Here is a 25,155-nt window from a genome sequence, read left to right on the forward strand (position 1 = left end):
TGTCCTGTCCCCATTGTATCTTCTTGGCTCCTTGTCATAAATTAACTGACGGTACGTGCATGGGTTGATTTCTGTGCTCTCTTATTCTGTTCCACTGACCTATGTGTCTGTTTTTATGCCAATAACATACTGTCCTGATTACTACAGACGTGTAATATAATTTGAAATCAGGAAGAGAGATGCCTATAGCTTTGTTCTTGTTCTTCAAGATTGTTTTGGTTATTGGCTCTTTTGTGGTTCTATACACATTTTAGGATTGTTCTATTTCTGTGAAAAATGGCATTGGAATTTTGATGCGGATTGCACTGACTCTGTAGATTGCTCTGGGTAGTATAGATATTTTAAACAATATGAATCCTTCCCATCCATAATCACAGATTATTTGTCCATTTATTTGTGTCTTCTTCATTTGCTGTCATCAATGTCTCATACTTCCCAGTGTAGAGATCTTTTATATCCTTGTTTAGAGTTATTCCTAGGTATTTTATTCTTTTTGATGCAATTGTAAATAGGACTGTTTTCTTAACTTCCCTTTCTGACACTTTGTTATTAGTGTATAGAGATGCAACAGATTTTTGTATATTGACTTTGTAACCTGCAACTTCACTGAATTTATTAGTTCTAACAGTTTTTTTGTAGACTCTATGATTTTCTAATATGTCACTTGAAAATAGAGACAGTTTTACTTCTTCCTTTCCTATCTGGATGCATTTTATTTCTTTTACTTGCCTAACTGTCCTGCCTGGCTAAGACTTTCGATACTATGTTGAATAAAAGTGGCGAGAATGGGCTACCTTGTCTTGTTCCTGATATTACAGGAAAAGCTTTCAGCTTTTCACCACTGAGTATGATGTTAGCTGTAAGCTTGTCAATATATGGCCTTTATAAGCTGAGGTGCGTTCCCTCTATACCCATTTTGTTGACAGTTTTTATCCTAAATGGATGCTGAATTTTGACAAACGCTTTGTCTGCATCTATTGAGATGATCATATAATTTTTATCCTTCATTCTGTTAATGTGGTGTATCACGTTGACCGATATGCAGATGTTGAACCATCCTCGCATCCCTGGAATAAATCCCACTTTATCATAGTGTATGGTCCTTTTAATGTCCTTTTAATGTATTGTTGAATTTGGTTTGCTAACATTTTGTTGAGGATTTTTAAGTCTACGTTCATCAGGGATACTGGCCTGTAATTTTCTTGTGGTGACCTTGTCTAGTTTTACTATTGGGGTAACACTGACCTCATAAAATGAGTCTGGAAGTGTTCCCTCTTCCATTTTTGGGAAGTCTAAGAAGGATAGGTGTTAACTCTTCACCTGTGAAGCCACCTAGTCTGGGACTTTTGTTTGCTGGGAGATTTTTGATTACTTATTCAATCTCCTTACTATTAATCAGTCTGTTCAGATTTTCTATTTCTTTATGATTCAGTCTTGGTAGGTTGTATGTTTCTAGGATTTTATCCATTTTTTCTAGGTTATCCAATTACTTGGCATATAATTTTGTTCATAGAAATCTCTTTGATCCTTAGTATTTATCAGTTGTAATGTCTCTCTTTATTTATTTATTTATTTTGCGGTACGCAGGCCTCTCACTGTCGTGGCCTCTCCCGTTGCGGAGCACAGGCTCCGGACGCGCGAACTCAGCAGCCATAGCTCACATGCCTAGCCGCTCCGTGGCATGTGTGATCTTCCCGGATCGGGGCACAAACCCGTGTCCCCTGCATCAGCAGCCGGACTCTCAACCACTGCGCCACCTTGGAAGCCCCTTTTAAAAAATTATTTTTGCCTGTGTTGGATCTTCGTTGCTGTGCACGGGCTTTCTCCAGGTTCTCTAGCTGCACCACCAGGGAAGCGCTAAGAGCTGGTTTCTTGTAAAGATAAACAGAATAGACAAGGCCTTTCCCTTGTCTCACCAAGAAAAAACAGAGGACTCAAAATCAGAAATGAAAGAGGAGGACTTCCCTGGTGGCACAGTGGTTAAGAATCTGCCTGCCAACGCAGGGGACATGGGTTCGATCCCTGGTCCGTGAAGACCCAACCTACCGTGGAGCAATTAAGCCCGTGCACTGCAACTACTGAGCCTACGCTCTAGAGCCCAGGAGCCACAACTACTGAGCCCATGTGCCACAACTACTGAAGCCCGCACACCTAGAGTCCGTGCTCCACACGAGAAGCCACTGCAATGAGAAGCCTGCGCACCACAAGGAGGAGTAGCCCCCGCTCGCCACAACTAGAGAAAGTCCACGCACAGCAACGAAGACCCAACGCAGCCAAAAATAAACAAAACAAAAAACCAAAAAACAGCTCTTAGTTTCACTCATCTTTTTTTTTTAAAAAAAATACTTCATCAAGTAGTTGTAATTTTTCAAAATTAATTAATTTATTTATTTTTGGCTGTGTTGGGTCTTCATTTCTGTGCGAGGGCTTTCTCTAGTTGCGGCGAGCGGGGGCCACTCTTCATCGCAGTGCGTAGGCCTCTCACTGTCACGGCCTCTCTTGTTGCAGAGCACAGGCTCCAAATGCACAGGCTCAGTAGTTGTGGTTCACGGGCCCAGCCGCTCTGCAGCATGTGGGATCTTCCCAGACCAGGGCTTGAACCCATGTCCCCTGCACTGGCAGGCAGATTCTCAACCACTGCGCCACCAGGGAAGCCCCCGCATAAATATTCTCATCTCAGATATCCACTAACTTCCTTCAAGTCTGGCTCAAATTTAATCTTACAGAGGTCTGCCATGATCTCTCTCTTTAGTGCTATAACCTGCGCCCGTCACACCTCCCTCCCCACACTTGCTAAATCCCTTACTCTGCTCTACTTGTTCTTCACAGCATCTACTTTCCAATATACAGTATAATTTACTTATTTATTATGTTTATTATTTGTTTCCCCTTTCTCAAAAGTACATTCTACAAAGACAGACCTCTTTGTCTTCTGTATATTGATATATCCCAAGTGCCTAGAACGTATGTTCCTGGCACATAGTAATTGTTGAAGAATGGAGAAAAAAGTAGACTTAAGTTTATTAGTCTTTCCTTACTCATGATGAATCTCAAAAAGTTTTCTTTTAAATTTATTTTTTATTATTTTTGGCTATGTCGGGTCTCTGTTGCTGCACGCAGGCTTTGTCTAGTTGCGGCGAGCAGGGGCTACTCTTTGTTGTGGTGCGCAGGCTTCTCAATGCAGTGACTTCTCTTATTGCGGAGCATGGGCTCTAGGCGCATGGGCTTCAGCAGTTGTGGCGCTCAAGCTTCAGTAGTTGTGGCTTGGGGGCTCTAGAGCACAGGCTCAGTAGTTGTGGCACACAGGCTTAGCTGCTCCGCAGCATGTGGGATCTTCCTGGACCAGGGCTTGAACCCGTGTCCCCTGCATTGGCAGGCGGATTCTTAACCAATGCGCCCCCAGGGAAGCCCTCAAAAAGTTTTAAAATATTTATTTTTTAATTAATAAATCATGACATGCAAACATAAGTTTCTGATAAAGAAATGGGAAATTCTACAATTTGGACTTCATTCATGTGGCACAGATTCATGTTCATTTATTATTATTTATTTATTTATTTATTTATTTATTTTGCGGTACGCAGGCCTCTCACTGTTGTGGCCTCTCCCGTTGCGGAGCACAGGCTCCGGACGCGCAGGCCCAGTGGCCATGGCTCACGGGCCCAGCCGCTCCGCGGCACGTGGGATCTTCCCGGACCGGGGCATGAACCCGTGTCCCCTGCATCGGCAGGCGGATTCTCAACCACTGAGCCACCAGGGAAGCCCCATTTATTATTTTTAAAAATTTCTGGCTGGGCTGAACAGCTTGCAGGATCTTAGTTCCCAAGCCAGGGATGGAACCCGGGGCCACAGCAGTGAAAGCAGCCGTCCTAACCACTGGACCGCCAGGGAGTTCCCTCGTCTTCATTTAAATAGGGCCACTGAGTATGGTGAAGTAGGTTGTAAACTGAACAACGCTGCCCAACTAGGGGAACAACAGAGGCTACAATTCATCAGGCTGACGCCACACAAAACTGAGGTGCTCGTTTCCAATATGCACAAAGGGACTGCAAGTGCTAGCACACCCTGGTTTTAAATACCCAAACTTTAAAAGTCTAATGATGTTTCAATGAAAATCCTTCTAAAATGTATTTGACGTTTCCTGGAAAATTAATTGTTTGATGACTCAAGTATCTGGATGTTGGAAGAGAAAGATCTAAGTTAAAATTTTGGCTTCCTATACTATTAAGTATGTGACCTTGTTAGTTACCTAACTTTTCCAACCTCAGTTTCCAACTCTGAAAACTGGAATAATAATAGCTCCTTCTGCATTCATCATATTTTCTTCCTTTCTGTATTCTTGATGCTCTGGCATCTGGAGCCTTGCTGACTGGGGAGACAGTGCCTCTCCCAGGGCCATCCAATTCTTACAGAGATAGCAAGGAATGTACCTCTCATATACAAACGAATCAGTCCAGAGCCCATACTCCAAAACACCTTCTTTCTCTGGCTCTCACACGCGAGGGGGAAATACCACCGTGCCCTAATCACACCAGACAACCAGGGACAGACAGCCTGTATCCTCGGAGGCCACTGAAATTATTCACACGAGCTATAACCCTAAGTGCATTCACCCTGCCTCACCGTGCTTTCCCACGGGCCCGGTGCCTTCTGCTTCCTGAGCAACTCTGGTGCTTCCCCGTGTGGCCCTGCGTGGGGTGGCATGAACCGTCCCTTGGAACTGTGAGTAACACACTATCTTTTCAATGGTTATCATCTCCTGATCTGTCAGCTTCACCATACGTGAAGAATAATAAAACCTACATTTTAAAATACCTTCATAGGGACTTCCCTGGTGGCGCAGTGGTTACAAATCCGCCTGCCAATGCAGGGGACACGGATTCGAGCTCTGGTCCGGGAAGATCCCACATGCCGCGGAGCAACTAAGCCCGTGAGCCACAACTACACGCCTAGAGCCCATGCTGTGCAACAAAGAGAAGCCACCGCAATGAGAAGCCCGCGCACCGCAACGAAGACCCAACGCGGCCAAAAGTAAATAAATAAAATAAAATAAAATACCTTCACAGGGTTTTTAGGAAGGAAGATTAAATACAAAAGTACCTTTAACCACAATAACCTCCACCTTCAAAATCAAAGATTTAAATGGAGGGAGGAAAAAAAACCACAATAAAAATGCCAGAAGAGGGCTTCCCTGGTGGCGCAGTGGTTGAGAATCTGCCTGCCGATGCAGGGGACACGGGTTCGTGCCCGGGTCTGGGAAGATCCCACATGCCGCGGAGCGGCTGGGCCCGTGAGCCATGGCCGCTGAGCCTGAGCGTCCGGAGCCTGTGCTCCACAACGGGAGAGGCCACAACGGTGAGGCCCGCATACCACAAAAAAAAAAAAAAAAAAAAAAAAAAAAGCCAGAAGAAAAGCTGGGTAAATATCTGTATAAATTTACAGTGAACAGAATAAAGCCAGAAACCATAAGTTAAAAGTACTGCTTTAAAAATATAAATTTTTGATTTAGTAAAAACAAAAGCTAACAGGTTTACAAGACGTCGATCAAAATTGTGGAAAAACATTTGCAACTCACAACAGAAAAAGCATTACTATCTCCAGAGGCAGGAAACAGATTAGTGGTTACCCGGGGCTGGGGATTTCCCTTTTATTTATTTATTTATTACTGTAAAACTGCAGTAAGTCTCATCATCTGAAATAAAAGTAATTACTTCCCTAAAACTGATAGTATGGTTGGAAACAGTCTGGTTTACTAAAAGAAGCTCACTATATCCTGATTAATATTCATTTATTTACAAACATGTGTATATGAAGGTAAATTTTAACCCCATCTGTCTTCTGAGCCATTATAAACCCTAACCAGTAAAATTAAGTATGTCTACTTATAATAAAGAATGAAGGAATTATTTATGAAATAGCATCTTAAAAAGTCCTAAATATATGTTTTAAGATAGAAAAAAGACGACTTACCGTCCAAAATTTTATAAAGTACTGTAAAACTGTTGTAGCCACAAAAAGGCAATATAATAGAGAGTACAATAAAAATAGCAGGAAGAATTTGTAATTAGAAAATCCCACACAGTTATTCACCCTAGAAGAATAAAGAAAATCACACTGTAAAAATAAGACAAACTCAAAGAAACAAAAACTAGAATGGTGTTTGCCAGGGGCTGAGGGGAGGGGAGTGGGGAGTGTTTAATGGGTACAGAGTTTCAGCTTTGCAAGATGAAAAAGTTCTGGACACTGGTTACAAAACAATGTGAACATACTAAACACTGCTGAACTGTACACTTAAAAATGGCTAAGATGGCAAATTTAATGTTTTTTTACCATAATAATAATAGTACAGGTGAAAAAACTGAAAATCACTATAACTAGAAAATGGGTCACTTGGGAAGTAGGGAGCAGTGTCTTAATTATGGATGTGTTTTTTAAGTAAATTCTGTAAGGAATTTGGAATTTCAATGTTAATTCTTAGTAGACAATTATTGAGGTTAACAACATCAGAATATATTTTTAAAGGAAAACATGTAGCAGAAACAATATATTTTTAAAGGAAAACATGTAGCAGAAACATAAAACTAGGTCAATCTTGATATCTATGAGTAATTAAATTGACCTTCAAAATTTAGGAATGCTGAGGTAAATCACTCCAAACACTCCCCTCCCACCTCTCCACCCCCAATGCCATTTCCTCTGTGTCTTATACGTACCAAGGACAGTGATGGTCCATCTTAAGAATACACCTAAGAAACAAATGAACATAAGAAAATCCATGTAGAAAAATTTCCCTGATTCTCATTCCTGATCTTTTTTTTTTTTTTTTTTACTTAAAATTTTCCCTTTAGCAATACATGTTAGAAAAACCGACCGAGTAGACATTAGGTTAGAGACAATTTCTGTTATTTCCACAAATACTTTCGTAGGTAAGAAGTAATGATTTTTCACACTGAGAATTCAGCTGAGCATAGCCAGCTGACTTGGACCACATCAAATAACATTTTAATATACAGATATGGTGCATATAGCATTTGGTACTACGTTAGCTAGATCTAGTTTACAAAGTCAGCTGAGGAAAGTAAAATGAAAGTTATTTTAAACATGTACAAGTGATAAAACTTTAGAAGCAAATATTGTTAAAATATTAACAGTGATGGGCTTGTAGGTGGTTTTTTTCCCACAGATTTTATATAAAATTTATAGAAGTACCACTGTACTTCTATAATCAGGAAAATAAAAACCCAAATTCGCCTCTCCACCAGTATACATAATGTATATTTGCATAAAGTTAGACAATGGATCATTTCAAGTAATACAACAAATAAGTAAACTGATACCCAAAAGGTTAAATGACTTGTCTCACTCAAGTTCAGGGACTCACTGGGATTCCCAGACTAGGGGTCTTTCTTTCAACACACCACCTTCTCACAAGAGCATAAGGGATAAAATCTTCGAAATTTTTGGGGGAACAACTTCAGAGGTGGTAACTGAAAGTAATAATGGGACTTTTCTGGTGGTCCAGTGGTTAAGACTCCATGCTCCCAATGCAGGGAACCAGGGTTCAATCCCTAGTCAGGGAACTAGATCTCGAATGCCCCAACTAAAGATCCTGCGTGCTGCAACTAAGAACCGGTGCAGCCAGATAAATACATAAATAAATATTAAAAAAGGAAAGTAGTATTTTTGTGGTTTGTTAGGCTTTAATACCAACATTAATAATAAAAACAAGAAAAGTGTCATGATGGTCTTTTTAACCCAGGAATTAAAGTTATCTTTCTCAAGGTGGGGGTATTACTTACGTGGTCATCAATCTTACATTAAGCATATGCACAGGAAGTACACATACTTAAAGAAAATTCTAACAACTGGTATAGGAACTGTTATCAAAGATTACTTCAAAGTATATTCCAGCTTATATACATATTTATGTTAGCTCTGCATACAGAGCAAATAATGGGAGAGGATGCAGTGTTTCTGCTAAGCTCCTTTACTTCCTGTTCTCCCCTCTCCAGTTCCAGTACTGGGGTGAAGCGGAAGCCAAAGAGAAACACTTACACGTCACACGCTGAGCAGTGATGCGCACGGTCAGGCTTAATCAGCTGACATCTTTCGCAATATCTGACGGCTACATTTAAGAATTAAAAGGAAGTTGTTGAAGAATGTATGTTTAGAGTTGAGTTAATCTGACCATAAAATTTGCTTTCATTTCTTACAAACAACTCTAGGAAACTGACAACTAATAATTTTAAAATAATACCAAGGTTCACTGGAGAGCTTATGAAATCCAAATGTCAAGAGGCAGAAGGGAACCTCAGAAATGTGGCTGCCCCGGCAATGTTCCAATGAATAAGGAGATCCAAGGAAATAAGGAACTGGTATAAAGTCAAACATGTAGTTTAGTGGCAAAACTCAGATCCACTAAGACCCAAATCAAGTATTTTCTCCAACTGTACCCTGATGTCTGTAGCAAAATATCAAAACAAACGTTCTCAATTATCTCCCACCCCATCCCAGATAAAGAGCAAAATTGCAAACACACTATTGCGAAAGAACTCTAAACTTCTTCCCACGGAATTCTAATATATACAGTCTGTGTCTTCATTCATTCAAAACGTAATGTGAGCGCCTACTAGGGGCCAGATGACCGCTCTCGGCGTAAGTGCCCGCCTTCACGGAGCTTACGGGCTAGTGGAAAAGGCGGGGAGTAATAACAAGGCCAGGTAAGGAAGTAGGTAGTATGTTAGTGACGGGTGCTGACAGGAAAAAGAAAGCAGGCAAGGGGAGGGGAGTGTTGTGATTTTAGCGCCATCTGAGAAAACTGAAACGGAAAGAAGGGAGCTGGCCAGTCACACAGATCTGTGGGAGAAGAGGAACCTGAGGAGAGGGAAGAGGCCTCGCTCGGCTGGGACGGTGCCCAGGGTGCGGACAGAGAGGGCCCGGTGCGCCTGGAGCAGAGAGGAAAGGAGGAGGACACAAGGCAGGGTCGGAGAAGCTGGAGCGGGTAAGGCTTGCTCTCCCAGCTCGGCTCAAGTGCTCACAGAGAAAAAGCCAGCTGGAGGGGCCTTCCGGGCAGTCCGGTGGTTAGGACCGCACGCTCCCAGCGCAGGGGTGCGGGTTCAAGCCCGGGTCGGGGCACGAGGACCCCGCGTGCCGCAAAGCACAGACGAAAACGAAAAGCCAACTGAGCGAAGAACTCCACCGGGGTCTGCAGAACATTCGGAACCTGAGGTTCTGGTTTTTGAAATCTAAGTAAGTGACAAAATAGTTCTTTGAGATTCGTGAGGGAAATGTCCCAAGACTTCACAAATCAATAATTCTTTAAAACCATTATTTTGGATGAATAGAGAATAATAAAATTACAGCGATATGCTAGCCTTTTTCCATATCATGGCCTCCAAAGCAAACAAATGCCTCTCGGCAACAATACAAATTACTACGGGTCTTTGACTAGAGCTGAAACTTTCACAGATTTGGAGCATGTGACTAGCAAATACTCTACGGGATCTACTCTAAGTGCGGTGCACTTCTTTTGGGGGCATCCGCCTGGTCTACAGGCCTCTCTCTTTCCGGGAAATGACTTCAGACCCCTCTTCTACCTGGGCTGTGTGAACCCCCCCCACCTCCCCCTTCTGGTCCACGCATCAGGGCTGAGGGGCAGTGAGCTGTATGTCACGGGGTGGAACTGAGTCACACGCGATGGCCACGCTTCGCCATGTGGATGGGATAAGAAAGGGAAAATCACTTTAAGGGCAACAGTGCAGAAAGTGAGCAGATGCCAGGGAGAAGCGGGGACAGCTGCAGGAGCCCCTCCGGCCCTCACTTCTCAGCTCCAGTTCCTTCCTGCGGTCCCGCCCTCAGGGCACAGGAAATAACCGCCACTTTCTTACACCACCCCATATGTTACAGTAGTTTCCTTTGTGGGGAAGGGGGAGTTAAAAAGCGTAAGCTGTTGTCTGTTACTTGTGATCATTAGGGCTAACGAACATAGTAACAGCACAGAAAACAGGTTCAAATAAAAATTTAAATTAAACATACCCTCTAAAAAGTAGATGGACCAGGTCATGTGTTAGTGTTTTTGAAAAAGATTTTGGCCGTATCTATAAAAGCGTAAGGCACGCACACTCTCTGCCCGGGATCTCTGCTGCTAGAAAATTTCTTCTATAGACACGCTCTCACCACAACATGGTTTCAATAACAAGACACTAGGAATAACGAATTATGAAGATAGTTAAGCATTTTATGATACACTACGTAGACTTTAACAAGAATTCTCCATACAAAATAGACACGTGGGCTTCCCTGGTGGTGAAGTGGTTGAGAGTCCATGCCTCGGTCCGGGAAGATCCCACGTGCCGCGGAGCGGCTGGGCCCGTGAGCCATGGCCGCTGAGCCTGTGCATCTGAAGCCTGTGCTCCGCAACGGGAGAGGCCACAGCGGTGAGAGGCCCGCGTACCGCAAAAACAACAACAACAACAAAAATAGACGTGTAACCTAAACTGGAAAAGTGCAAACATATGAAGTGGAAAAAAGCAAATTGAGGAATAGTTTAATATGCAGCATGTTTCATATCTCTGAGAGGGAGAAGAATATATGTATTTTTCTCTTTACACATCCCAATACAATGCCTCCACCTTCAGACTTGAATTAACATATATGAGAGACACAAAGCGTTATTTTGAAGCAGTGTTAGAAGTTACACCTGCTAGAAGGCAGCTACCCAGGAAACCAAATCTGTACCGGTTAATACCTATCCACTCTCATTGTTAAAATGTTACTTGATAGTATGTAAGTTCTGCAATATTCCGTTATACATAGAAAATTTCTGCAAGGATATGCAAGAAGGGTGGCAACCTCTGGGAAGTAGTGCCAGGGTGAGGGGCCGACACTTATCATCTGGTAACCTTAAAAATATTTTTAAAATCATGTTCCTGTATTACTTTTATAATTTAAACCAAACTTCAAGATGAAGGGGATTTATACAAACATCCACTTATTAAATGAATACGCTATACCTTACTGAGGGCCTTCTGCAGTACCTTGGCTAGACTGGACACTAGGGAAGTGAAACCATACAAGGTAGAAAAAGCAGAGCAGGCATAAAGGACCTTAGAGGTCTCCTAACTCAACCTCTCTTTTTTTTAGGTTAGAAACAACCCAAAGCCTAAAGAGAAAAAAAGGAGTTTCCCCAAGATTATCTCCCCCCCCCTCTCTAAATGAGTGGTCAGATTGGGATCAGAAGCCCAGTGTCTTTCCTTCTCCGCTACATTTCCTCCACTCAAAACTCTGCCATTGCTCTGACATGAGATGAAACTAAACAGACTTTCCAAGAAGCCTTTTTAAGGGTCTTGATGAGTGAGTGGATAGAAGAGCTGAAGAAAAAGCAGCAGTCAAAGAAGACTGCGGTTTCTAGGAGGGGGGGCCAGAAGAATGAGCTGCCAATGACCGAAACAAGCTTGATGGTGGCGGGAGGAGGAAGCGGGTGAGTATGGGAGGGGGCTGAGGTTGTTTTTCTTTCTTTCATGCATTCATTCAGCAAATATTCAGGCTCTACCCTGTGACAAACACTGCTTCATGCTGAGACTATAAAGTTGACCAAGACAGACTTCCCTCCTGCCCCCACGGTGTTAGGTCTTGCTGGACTTGAACTGGGACAACAGGTCACTCAGGTACAGCTATCCTTCGGAAGGTGGAGATATGAGAACGGAGCTCTAGTGGGCCCGCACGCCAAGGGCAGTGCCGAAACCCCGACAAGGGTCTCCAAGGGCCCTGGGGGAGGGCAAGGCGGCCTCGTTCCTCTGAAGGCGCAGCTGCAGTCCACCCCTCTGCCTGACAACGAGAAAGGGTTTGGCAGCAAGTGCATGCTCGTGTGACCACATCCCTCAATCTGCTAGTTCACAGTCAGAAAAGATAACTCAGTCTGAAAACTATTAACGAAAACAAATCGTTTGAGACACAGTGAACCAACGATCACAATATCGTGGTGTCGGAATTCCATGGTTAAAAACAGCTGAAGGAACAGTACAAGAATTGGGACGAGGCAGCCTTGTGAAGTGGGGTTAAAAAAATGTAGGAGGGGCTTCCCTGGGGGCGCAGCGGTCGAGAGTCCGCCTGCCGATGCGGGGGACGCGGGTTCGTGCCCCGGTCTGGGAGGATCCCACGTGCCGCGGAGCGGCTGGGCCCGTGAGCCGTGGCCGCTGCGCCTGCGCGTCCGGAGCCTGTGCTCCGCAACGGGAGGGGCCACAGCAGTGAGAGGCCCTCGTACCGCAAAAAAAAAAAAAAAGTAGGAGAAAGAATAAACATTCAAAGATGCAAAAACAACTAGAATGGAAAAGCACAAAGAAGAAAGTTTTTCCAGCAGTTAGAATGAAAAGCCACCGAACTTGGTTAGGAAGAATGAAAGCCAGCTGCCTGGAATCTGCTGAGAAGGAAAAGAGGCCCAGGGTACAGACGACCTATGAGGGGACCCACAGTCAAAGGGAAGAGAAAATAGAATGGTAGTTGGAACACGTTAGAACCAAATTTTTGTTGTTGTTTTTAAAGAGGAGATACACTTTGAAGTATACCTGAAAGCAGAGGGAAGAAATGGGTTGGAAATTATTAAGTGAAGAAGCAAGATTTTTAGGAGCAAACGGTGGGAGAGGGAAGAAAAAGGTCAGCAAATCTTTATGCAAGTTTAATAAAGGACAAGAATGCAGAGCCCAAGAAGGAAGCGAGGTCCTGAGGGACAGCCAAGTGCGTGCAGGTGCAGGGCAGCCCCCCCCCGCCCCGAGTCTGGAAGCAGCTGGGACTCTACCGCCATGTTTCATACTCGGTCTCTCCTACTTACTAGCTTGTGACCTTGGGTCAGTAACTTGCTTTCTGAAAGCCTCAGTTTCCTCTTTTGTAAATGCAAATAATATCAAGCGCAAAGGACGATTGTGCAGATCAAAAAAATCTGGAACATATCAAATTCCCAGTAAAGCAGTTATTATCGTTACAATAATATTGTTTTTGATAAAACATAAAGTGAGACTCTAGGATGGGAAAAATTAGTGAAGGGGAGAAAACTAGGGAGATCTTTCAAGTGTATACGCAGCCATGACCAAGAACACCCAGGAACAGATTCATCCCACAAACGCCTCCTGGGGGCCTGCGGGGCGACGCACTGGCGGTGTTAGGACCGTGGACGGAGATCCCAGTGCCAGAGCCTCAGGACAGAGTCAAGGAGTGAGGAGCACGGACAAGCTGAAGACACTGACCTGCGCTCTACAAGGTGGGGGTGTGGGAAGTTCAGAGAAGATTTAAAAATCTCTTCTTGTTTAAGTGAACAGAAACGGTTGAAGAGAGTTGGACAGTGAATTAAAACTTTAAAGTAGATTTAGGGAGGAGAAAATCATCCTTCTAGGAAGAGAAAAAGACATAAAAATAAAAGGTGGGAAAGGACAGAGTTTTAGCGGAGTTGACACAGGGAAATGGAGCAGGAGAAAAAAGCTGAAGAGAAACACTGGCTGTATCCAGACGGTGGAGGGCAGGGGTCTAGAAGGACTCATTGTGTTTCCTTAATGGATGAGATGTCCACGTGGTTCAAAAAAGCACAAAAAGGAGCTCAGTGACAGTCCCCGTGCCCCTCGAGGCAGGCAGCTCCGTCACCTCCACTCATCTCTGGTCTACGGAAGATCCACTTCCTCACACGTGGTTCTGTAATTTCATTTTTTAAAGAACGCATGATATTATTTCTACAATAAGAAAAAAAGAAGAAAACCCCCTAATGTTCTTTGGGATTCTGAGCAGTAGAAATGCCGTATAAACTGGCGCTCAAGGGCAGGGACTCTGTCTGCAGTCAGAAGATAAGGCGTCAATCCCGCACCTTGCCTCTCGGGCACTCCAGGGCCCTCGCTGTGTCTCACTTCTTTGTCTCTAATGTGGGGATAAGTGCTGCACTGTCTCAGAGGGGTGTAAATAATCACCAGAAAGTGCTCAGCAAAATTCTGGTGCACTATTCAACAGATGAAGGGTATTTTTCAGAGTAGTGGAAAGCCATTAAAATTAATGAAAGGTAATAAAGCTTTAAGGGCAAAGACTTTATATTAGCAGCTTTTAACTCTTTAGGGCATAGGTACTGCTCTGAAAAATCAAAAGAATAGGCTACTTCAAAAAGTACTCAAAATTTCGGGCTTCCCCGGTGGCGCAGTGGTTGAGAGTCCGCCTGCCGATGCAGGGGACGCGGGTTCGTGCCCCAGTCTGGGAGGATCCCACGTGCCGCGGAGCGGCTGGGCCCATGAGCCGTGGCCGCTGGGCCTGCGTGTCCGGAGCCTGTGCTCCGCAACGGGAGAGGCCTGCATACCGCAGGGGAAAAAAAAAAAAAAGTACCGAAAATTTTGCGTTTAATCTCACGGTTTCATTAATTCTCTGAAATCTTGGGACTTTGGGTTAAAAACACCTAGGGAATTTCCTGGTGGTCCAGTGGTTAGGACTCCGCACTTCCACTGCAGGGCACACGGGTTCGATCGACTGTCAGGGAATTAAGATCCTGCATGCCCTGCAGCGTGGCCAAAAAAAAAAATCTCATCTACATAACTGCAGCTACTAACAACTGTTGTACACTAGACATTTTATAATTGAATATAAAAAGGGATTATTTTAAATTGGCTCTTGGACTTCCCTGGTGGCACAGAGGTTAAGAATCTGCCTGCCATTGCAGGGGACACGGGTTCGAGCCCTGGTCCAGGAAGATCCCACGTGCCGTGGGGCAACTAAGCCCGTGAGCCACAGCTACTGAGCCCACTCGCCGCAACTACTGAAGCCCACGTGCTGCAACTACTGAAGCCCGTCTGCCTAGAGCCCGTGCTCCTCAACAAGAGAAGCCACCGCAATGAGAAGCGCGTGCACCGCAACAAAGAGTAGCCCCTGCTCACCACAACTAGAGAAAGCCCGTGGGCAGCAACGAAGACCCAAAGCAGCCAAAAATAAATAAACGTTAAAAATAAATTAAAAATAAATAAATAAGCTCTCATTTACTGAAAATTTATTATTGTACACTGAGATCTATACTAAGTGCTTGTCTCATTTATGTATACTTCCAGAGATTTAGAGACTATTATTCTCATTTTAAAATGAAGAAACCAGGGCTTAGGAAGTTTAAGTGACTCTCATTGCACTAGCGATGGAAAAGCTGGGGTTTGATCTGAAGTCCATGTTTTCATTCTATACGGTAATATATTGGTTATGCAAAGGGATAGTATAGGCATACCTCATTTTATTGTGCTTCACAGATACTGCATTTTGTTGTTGTTGTTTTTTACAAACTGAAGGTCTGTGGCAACCCTGCATTGAGCAAATCTACTGGTGCCATTTTCCCAGCACCATTTGCTCACTTTGTGTCTCTGTGTCACATTTTGGTAATTCTCAAAATATTTCAAGCTTCATTATTATTTTATTTGTTATGGTGATCTGTGATCAGTGATCTTTGATATTACTGCCGTGATTTGCTGAAGGCTCAGATGATGGTGAGCGTTTTTTAGCAATAAGCTATTTTTAAATTAAGGTATGTATGTGTTTTTCTGACATAATGCTACTGCACACTCAATAGGCTACAGTACAGTGTAAACACAGCGGTTACACGCACCAGGAAACCAAAAAGTTCACGTGACTTGCTTTATTGTGATATTCCCCTTATTGCACTGGTCTGGAACCGAACCTACAATATCTCCCAGGTGTGCCTATATGAAATGCATGAAAAATGTAAATGTCAGTCAAATATCCCCTCCTAAAATCTTGCACAAATTTTAAATTTTCTTAAGTCAGAATCTATACATAATTATACAAAGGGAGAGCTCCTTTTATTTCCCCTCAGAGTTGAGAAGCGTAGGGGTTCTACAGGCAGAGCACCTTCTCACATGCTACCTGTATGACCTTCAACAGTTATTTAACCTGTCTCCGTTGCCTCGTCTGTAAAATGGAGAGAGCAGTGTCTCCCTCACAGGCTGGTGTGACGTTTAAATGAGTCTGTATGTGTAAAGAACTTAGGTCGGGGTAACTGTTAGCTATCACCATTATCTGGTATTTGCATGAATTAGTGAGATGTATACTACATAATTTAAAACAATTTCCTGTACTTTAATGGCCAGTCTGGCCGCTCACAGCTCCATCCCTATCAGTAAGGCTCTGCCCCTGAGAAAAGGAAGCTGCCGCAGTCACAAACGTCAAGGGGGCCAGTGGAACACACACAGCTTCAGAACCAGACAAACGTGACTTCAAATTCTGGCTCTCTGACACTAGCTTTATAACCTTGAACAAGCTTCTTTCCCTTGATGTCTTTTATTTCACCCCATTCTAAGTTAGCACATTCTTGATTTTTTAAAAAATTACTCAGTGATGACACAAAATATTCAAATTCAAACCAGGATTTCCAAATGATGGTTTACTAAAAATTATAAATGAAATTTTTAGCCATGAAGATTGAGCTGGGAAAAAAAAAAGAAATGCAGAAAAAAACAGATCCACATTAAAGTGAGCCCCTTAAAAAAATCTATATCAGGGGACTTCCCTGGTGGCGCAGTGTTTAAGAATCCACCTGCCAATGCAGGGGACATGGGTTCGAGCCCTGGTCCGGGAAGATCCCACATGCCGCGGAGCAGCTGAGCCCATGAGGCACAGCTACTGAGCCCACCTGCCACAGCTACTGAGCCCACGCTCCACAAGAGAAGCCACCGCAATGAGAAACCCGTGCACCACAATGAAGAGTAGCCCCCCGCTCGCTGCAACTAGAGAAAGCCCGCGTGCAGCAATGAAGACCCAACGCAGGCATAAATAGATAAATTCATTTAAAAAATCTATATCAACATATGTACATACCTATTATCTGAAATACCATGTAAGATACACAACACATGAAAATCCTGTTCCCACAGATGTGATCTGTGGCCACCACAATATCCACCGAAGTCAAATCATGCAAATATATCTTGGCAAAAATGACCATATTTTAAAAATTCTTTGGGAAGAAAAGCTTAAGATTTGGTTTTCTTACTCTTTGAAGCTGATGTGGTATAGATAGGTAAGTCCCTTGCTGCTCTTCTCAAAATTTCTTGCTGTCTTTCTTGGCCGAACTCCTTTTCATAGCGTTCCTTCTCAGAAGCAGACAAGCAGAACTGTCAAGGGAGGAATAACTGTGAATTCTTCGTGATCCCGGGATTATTAACTACCAGGCTCAGAAAAACAAAGCTTTATCCAGGACAGAAAACACAAAAATAGTTCCTTCTATGAAGGCGCAACTTGGCTTCGAATTTGTTTAGGAAGCTAAATCAAGCACGTTTTAGCAAAACCACATACCTCTGACAGCCTGAGAAATATATGCCCTCCGCACTGATGATGGCAAAGAACGTGAACTAAATACTTCTTGCATTTTTGTTTTTTACCGAGAAGATTAACTTTCCCCATCACAAAGGGCTTAATACATATTTTCTGTTAGTAAAAATTCTGGTGTTTGAAAAGTTAGTGTCGAGAGATTTGAAAGGATGTCCGAAGAGTCACTTGCTTTGCGTAACAGGCTAAATCACAGGCATGGGGCCCTACTATTCTCTGGCCAAATTTCTCAAATGAGGACAAGTCCTTCTTTGACTACTTTGTTTTTGCTTTTAAAAAGCTCATCAATCAGGGTGCTTTCTCCAGAATTATTAAGGATGGCCAAGGTAAGCACCATCTCCTTTTCTCAAGGAGAGATTCCTTTGTAGAGTGGTTTCCAGTTTCCACTTCTGAAGTTTTACTTCCCGTGTGTGGGCAGCCTCCAGCCTATTTCTTTAAATAGCATTTTCCTACAAAGGACTTGTTCAGTTGCTCTTCCTTTCATGTCATCCCAGCATCTCAAGGACCTCAGTGTTATGCCTCTATTTTATGTAACCACGAGGGTTTTTTTCAGTTTCTATTGGTCTTTATTTCACAGATTTTTTTTTAAAAAATAAAGAAATGGCCCAGAATGCTCTTGATCATAGTTCACACTGTAACAATACTGTTCCTCAATTTTTGTTTACTTACAGGGTTTTGCTTGAAGAGGTCTAAGGAGTCATGACTAAAACTTTATCTTTTAAAATGTGAGTATTTTGGTCTAGCTGCGAACTCAAGTACCAAGCCTTCCACACTCTCAATGCCTCACTGTCAATAACGGCACTGCCTTCCTGACGCAGCCTCTTCTGTTACCGACGGGGCGACAGTGCGGCAGAGGCAGGGTTAAGAGCTCTGGGGTGAGGAAACCGTGATCCCGAGCCGCTCAGGGAATTTTCTAAGGCTGCAGAATTACTGGCAGAGCTGATATAAAAACACAAGTCTCTTGAGTTCTTTGCTAGTATGTTTCCCTCTGTGTTGCTAATGTGAGATACGTGTTCTTTCTTTTCACAGACTTGTTACTTGTTTCTCTAACCTGACCAAAACACGATGGCTTAAGAAGCAGAAGAGTCCACTTAGATGACCACAACTAAATCGTGACGGCGCACAAGAAATCCCCAATTTACTTATAAAGGACAAGAAGTAACAGGGACATATAAACAGGACAGAAAAAAATCAGAAAAAAATTACACACAATCTTCAAGTTGAGACTCTGGAGGTCACTTATCTAAACTTCCAGGCAGGCTGGAATCTTCAGACATTTCTGAGATCCACCCCCTCGAATACTGTCAGGTACAAAAATACTTTCCTACTTTGTAAGACGGCCCATTCTCTTTTAAGAGAACTGTAACTTGCTAGAAAGTTCTTCCCTGACATGATGCATCTCTGAAACATTCAAAACAGAGAATAAAAATCATATGGTATAACGTTAAATATATATTTGGAAAAAAGATGCTCTAATCAAATTTTACAGTTTCCTTGTAAAATCTGAACAGAACTGTCCTGGGCTGAACTGTTTCTAGCCAGGCCTCGAAATCATTACTTTTCCGTAAGAACTATGGTTATAAATTATGAAAAGCTTACACCAAATGAAAATCTCAAGATACACCAGATTTTAGATGAGGAATGGAACAAAACAAAACTTAAAATGAACTAGATTTTTGAAATTATTCCTATTTTTCATTAAATACTACTGAACAGAATTCAAACTATGAAATGCCATTATCTTAAATTTAGTGTTCAAATGGTTCAATTTAAGTATCTGTTACACACCAATTAAGAGCTTGGCACTGTCCCAGGTACCAGGGATCCAAAGATGAATAAAAATACAGCCTTTGCCTTCAAAAACACATTCCTATAGTTCAGGAATGTAAACAAAGAATTACAAATCAGCAATTCTTTGCAAGGCGTGATCAAAGCTCCCTCGGGAGGGGTGAGGGCTGTCCATGAAAGTTTCTTGGAAGAAGTGGTACCTAAACGGGGTTTAGAAAGATAAACAGGAATCGTCCAGGAAGACAAAGCAGGAAAGAAAATTTTGGCAAAAGAAGCGCCATATGGAAAACACAATGAGGTGAAAATAGTATATTCAGGGCAACACACGACTTGAATACAGAGTTCCAGGAAGAAGCAATGGACATGAAGTAAGACCTCAGCTCGTGAAGGGTCTGTGTACCAGGCAAATGACCAGCCAGCCCACTGGCAACCTCTGCAGGAATGCCAGAGAAGCGAGGGAACCCTATTTTCTTTTTAGAAAGATGACACTTAGTGATGGAAGATGCCTACCAGCTTTTCTTATGCTGCTTCCTCCTTACCATTCATTCACTCAAGTATTTAGCAATCTATTATATACTAAGTCTGATTCTAGGCAATGAAGATACAGCAGTAAATAACCAAGAGTCTTCCTTCAGAAAGCTTACCCTTTAGTGGAAGAGATAACTTATAACGGTCTCAGCTTTAATACCACTTCTTCAGAGGTCTCTCTGATCACGCTCTCTAAAATAGCTTTTTTCCTAATAGCTTTTACAGTTATGCTCTGCCACATCATCACGTTCTTCTTCTAAATGCATCACAATTTATAACATTTTATGTTTGTCTTGTTCTTTTTATTTCCAGAGCCCACCACAATCTGACAAAGAGCAGATGCTCAGTAAATACTTGCTGCCTGAAAGAATGAAAAAAAATGCCTACCTTTATAACTTAACTTCCCTAAAAATGTAAACTTTTTGCTTTTTAGACCCAACCAATCCCCCTAGATCCAAGCCCGAAGTGTTGCTCAAGCCTCTACATTTAGAGTCCTTTTAATGCGGTCACGAACACCTATCTCACAACTATGCAATTTCTTATCAAGAGCGACTCAGGCAGCCCAGAGTAAGCTTATTCAGAAAGATAATCTTACATTCCTGTTCCTGGCTGTCACTGCAGCCTAGCTTAGCTGGCCTTTCATGATGGAATAATCAATCCATTCAATACTTACTGATGCCCACTATGTGCCGGCTAGTGGGAGAGGGATATAGTGGAGAACAAGATGGCAAAGATCCCCGCCCTTAAACAACCGACAATTTAATAAGGTGATGCACACAGGTGAGCAGGCAATTACAATACTAGATGACAAGGTCCACGCCAGGGAAGGTAGATCGAGCCATAGCAGGAGCGCTGGACACAGGCTGTCAGTTACACTTACAGATATACTTACAGGAATAGGGGGGCATGAAGGATGGAGTGGACGTAAAGGCTTAATTAAGCACTGGGCTAAATGCTAAATGGGTACAACATTGCAAATACAACAACCGAAAAAGAAAAAAATAAGTTAGATGGCACTTATGTGCTAGGCATTCTTTTAAGCACTTTCCCTGTAGCATTAATTATATGTTATTAAAAATACCATCAATCACATGTACGTATGATTAATTTACTTAACCCACACAACAATCCAATAAGGTGCATACGACTACCATCCTCACTTTACAGAGGACGTACCTGAGGTACAGACAGCTAAGGAGTGTGTCCAACGTCACGTGGCTAGAAACGCAGAGGGATGAGGCAGAGGGGGCTGGAGCTGGGGGCGGAGCTCTGAACCCCTGTCCTGTCCTGTTTCTCAAAAGTATTGCCAATTGTTTCTCATTATATTTTTTATTTCCAGTAATAAAAACTATTTACTTTCACACATGCTATGTTTCCAACAGCCATCACTACTAGTAATTGATTAGATAAAATCAGGTCCTTTTCAACTTAAGAGATTAAGATATGGATGGCGGGCTTCCCTGGTGGCGCAGTGGTTGAGAGTCCGCCTGCCGATGCAGGGGACGCGGGTTCGTGCCCCGGTCCGGGAGGATCCCACGTGCCGCGGAGCGGCTGGGCCCGTGAGCCGTGGCCGCTGAGCCTGCGCGTCCGGAGCCTGTGCTCCGCAACGGGAGGGGCCGCAGCGGTGAGAGGCCCGCGTACCGCAAAAAAAAAAAAAAAAAAAAAAAGATATGGATGGCAATTTGTAATATAACTTTAAGGGCTGACTAATTATTAGCAAATGTTTGAAGAATACAGTTGAAGAAACAGTAAGCTTGATGAGTGGTTTACATTATCCCTTGAAACAAAAGCCCCCGGTAGAAGCAATGGGCAGTGGGAGTCTGGCGTCAGCCACTACTGCTGAATGTCCGTGCAGCACGCACAGTTCTCCTCCTCGGCAGCTGCCCCTAAGGACTGTGTGTGTACGCACATGTGCTGGAATGTTGACGGCAGCCCTATGTGTAGCAGCCTGAGACTGCAAGCTGCCCAGCGGCCCACGCCCGCCCGCAGCAGGCCAGATGAGTAAACTGTGTTATATGACACAGCAGAGGAGGGAGCCACAGCTGTACACAACAACATGCACAAACCGCACACGCAGAGAACGTCAATGAAAGAAGCCAGACACACAAGCACACGTCCTGTAGGACTCCGTCCACGTGAAGTGCAGACCAGGCGAAGCCAGCTGATGCCCCTGGGTGGGCAGGGGTCGGGGGAGCAGGTCAGCGGTGCCCCGTGAGCGGTGCCCGGAGGGAGTGTGAGGGGCTCGCGGGAAACCAGCCATGTTCTGCTTCTGGAACTGGGCGCTGGTTACTCACGCGTCCAGTTCATGAAAACGCGTCAAGTGCTCATTTATGGCGTGTAGAGTTTTCTGCGGATATGTGCTATAAAAAGTTAAATGGAAGTTGATATCTTTAAACCTACGTCTATAATTTTTAATGGATTTTTGATGAATCTAGTACAAAGGGAAACCATTAAGTTATTCCCATCATCTAATATTTGAGCACTGACCATGTGACAGGTCCTACGTCAACAGCTTTACGTGAATGAAGCTCGCTTAATCCTCACAAACACCCTACAGAGATGGGCGTGGCTGTCAGCGCCACTTTCCAGATAGGAAACTAAGCCTTGGATCCATTAAATAATGCGTGGGAGCAGAAAATATCAAACTCAGGCAGTCCTAACTCTAGAGAATATATTCTTATCTATCTAGCTGTTCTCAACTTTAGGTGACGAGAATTCAGTCGGCTATATCAAGGCAAAAGAGACATAGTGGTCTTCAGCTTGACGCCACATAAATGTGTACTCATATTATTTCCAAGTGGAGCCTCCAAGTAGAAAAAACACTAGCCACACTAGGTGTAACAAGCCACAGCACAGACAACTTGTTTCCCACAATCAAAACACTTCATTTAGTTGCAGCTTATTTGTTCAGGCCTGAGAAAAAATAAATGTTGAGAGTTTCTGAAAATAAACTCTAACTCAATTCTGCCCCTTAAGATTATGCACTCCAGTGACATAAAGTACATCTTTAAGAAAACACAGCACGGCAGAAGAGTATCAGCACAGCTAAACCTCAGCGCCATCATCCATCCTTCGCCACGCTGGTCAGCGGGCTGTATCTGCGGGATGCGCTGGTGACTCACACTCACAACGCAGCTACCGAGCAATTTATGAATGAAAACAGCACAAATGCATTATGTAATCAAGTTTTAACAAAGGTAACACAGGGAAAATAATTCCATCAGTAGTGAAAGCATTTGGTAATTTACCAACATTAAATTTACCTCTTTGGAGGGGGAAGCGGGAGATGTGAAAATTGTCATCCAATAGGACCATACAAACATAACAATGAACAGATGGAAAGCCACAAGGTAAACAACGGCCTTTCCTGGTAAATAAAAACAAATAACATTTCATTGAATCCAGGCGAAAACAGGAAAAAGCATTATATATTAAAACACAATACTTAGGGTCAGGAGGCTTGGTCCAATAAAAAATTTAATTAAAATGTACTAAAAACATCAAATATATACACTCCTTTATCTGCATGACATTAACATTACAGATAATGAAAAACATTCTATTCCTGCATTTAAGGGTTACTGGCCTGGTTTATAAGTAAAGACTGTATTTTTGAGATGAGATTTGATTTCATTAATTTGCTGAAGACTTAAGCTGAAATCTTATGAGCACCTCCTTCAAAAGCACCTCCTAAAAGTTAGATTTTAAATGACTTAAAAACTATTATTTAATGTTCACTATTAACATTAAATCCAAGGAACTATGTACTGAAAATGAACAACTCAATTCCTGGACTGTCAGGAAAGGTATCCTAATTTTCATGGTCGTTTTCAACACGGGGTAATGAAAAAATTGTAGCCCCTGTGAATTTCTGCCATAGCTGTTTCCTAACTGGATTAGTTTAACATTCCAACATCTTTATCTCCAAACATTAACTCACTGATATAACCAAAAACTTTTTCTTGTGTTCTGTGGTTTTTCTATCTGTAAGAAGGGGGACTGGTTTCCATCAAGAAGCCAGAACTATTTACCAAGTGCTTAAATTCTTTTTCAGTTTGGAATGCAGCACCACAAACTCACAGAAGAAAACAAAGCACAGATGAGCATAAAAGTGTGAGATGCTACTCATTTTTAAAGTTTGGATCAAATATTACTTTTTCCAAAAGCCTCCTCCATTACTTTCAGAATTTATTATCCCTTCGTACTATTCTCCCCAAATAATTTACTCAGACTGCAGTTAAAGCACATAATGTGTTTGCTTTAAGTTAGCTGCTTAATATTGATAAGTTAATAAGTGCAGAACACTTAGGACGGTGTCTGACACATAGTAAGTCCTCAATAAATACTGGCTATTATTATCACTGCTGTCCAAGTATAGCAGTTCCTTCTCAAAAACTGGTTCTTTTTGTGCATTCCCCATTTCAGTGTTGGCCAAGGACAGAGACTGATAAAAGTTTTCACTGGTCTGCAGTTAAATGAGAAACACTAAGAACAACGTAGTGAAGTTTTTATAAAGCTAACGTGTACTCAATCTGAAGTACTGTCCTTCCTTTGGTCTGAGGTTACTTTCCCTTACGTTTTTGGTTTTTAAAAAATGTCTTCACATAAAATAATGATACAGAGTTGGCAACTCGCTGGACCGCAGCATTTGCTTCTGCAGGTATCCCGCTCCGTGCCTGGCCTAACAGAACAGAACCCCGAGACGCACAGATGACTGACTGACGCAGGAAGCCGGGGCTCGACGACCCTCAACGCGTGGCTGGCCGATGGGCACCGAGTGCGCGTACTTGAACTTCTAGCCCCTAAAATCTCTCTCAGAGGAAACTTCTCAGTCTTTCCACTGCTGGCGCAGCAGTTCTTAAATGGCTGCTCATGTCATCGGGGTCACTGCACCAGCCAGTGGGCGCCCTCGCCTTGCAGTCTCTAGCTTCCAATCCATCTCAGTGGCCAGCGTAAAATATGTGGCTCCCCGTTTCTTATCCCCATTGGCTATGAAATTCCTGGGAAACAGCTCCATCTACGCGACTAACGAATGCATTCTAAAACTCTGGAACTTCTTAGTAACCGTATTTATTTTAACTATAGCTACTCAAATCAGCCCTTCTACCTACTGGAAGTCTCCTATAAGACATACAACGTTACCTTATTTCTAGCCCTCACAATGGTCTCGTAGGTATTCTTTCAGTTTACAAATGTGAAATTGAAGGCTCAGAGAATTTAGTATTTTGCCCAGTGTTACTTACTTACTAAATGATAAAGCCAGAATTCAAACCCATATATGCTTGATAAAAAAACCAAGCTCTTTCTCACGGTGTCATATCTAAACTAATTTTCTTCCACTTTTTAAATTATTATCTTAGTGGTCACATCCTACTTCAGAGATAACATCTGGTGCCAAGATGAAGCGCTAACCACAACTTCCTTCTATTCTCAAATATGCTTTTCACTTTCGCAAAAACTGACTGTCATCCTCACTGAAAATTGTGGTTTCGCAAA

General features: G+C 42.8%; 1 protein-coding gene across 5 annotated transcripts in view; it reads right to left on the reverse strand.

Moving 5' to 3' along the window:
* The window catches only part of ZDHHC20 (zinc finger DHHC-type palmitoyltransferase 20), a 73,169-nt gene that overhangs the window by 19,657 nt on the left and 28,357 nt on the right, over positions 1–25,155 (reverse strand). For all 5 annotated transcript variants that reach the window (XR_010837173.1, XR_010837172.1, XM_059041485.2 and 2 more), the window contains exons 3-7: positions 22,923–23,026; positions 17,009–17,129; positions 8,056–8,125; positions 6,714–6,746; positions 5,971–6,091 (exon numbers count right to left, since the gene is read on the reverse strand). Coding sequence is in view for 3 of the 5 variants with exons in the window: in XM_059041485.2 (XP_058897468.1) it covers positions 5,971–6,091; positions 6,714–6,746; positions 8,056–8,125; positions 17,009–17,129; positions 22,923–23,026 (449 nt within the window). In the remaining 2 variants the exon portion in view is untranslated. The remainder of the gene's footprint in view (positions 1–5,970; positions 6,092–6,713; positions 6,747–8,055; positions 8,126–17,008; positions 17,130–22,922; positions 23,027–25,155) is intronic.

Source organism: Kogia breviceps, chromosome 16 (genome assembly GCF_026419965.1).
Source record: "Kogia breviceps isolate mKogBre1 chromosome 16, mKogBre1 haplotype 1, whole genome shotgun sequence".
NCBI classification, from domain to species: Eukaryota; Metazoa; Chordata; class Mammalia; order Artiodactyla; family Physeteridae; genus Kogia; species Kogia breviceps.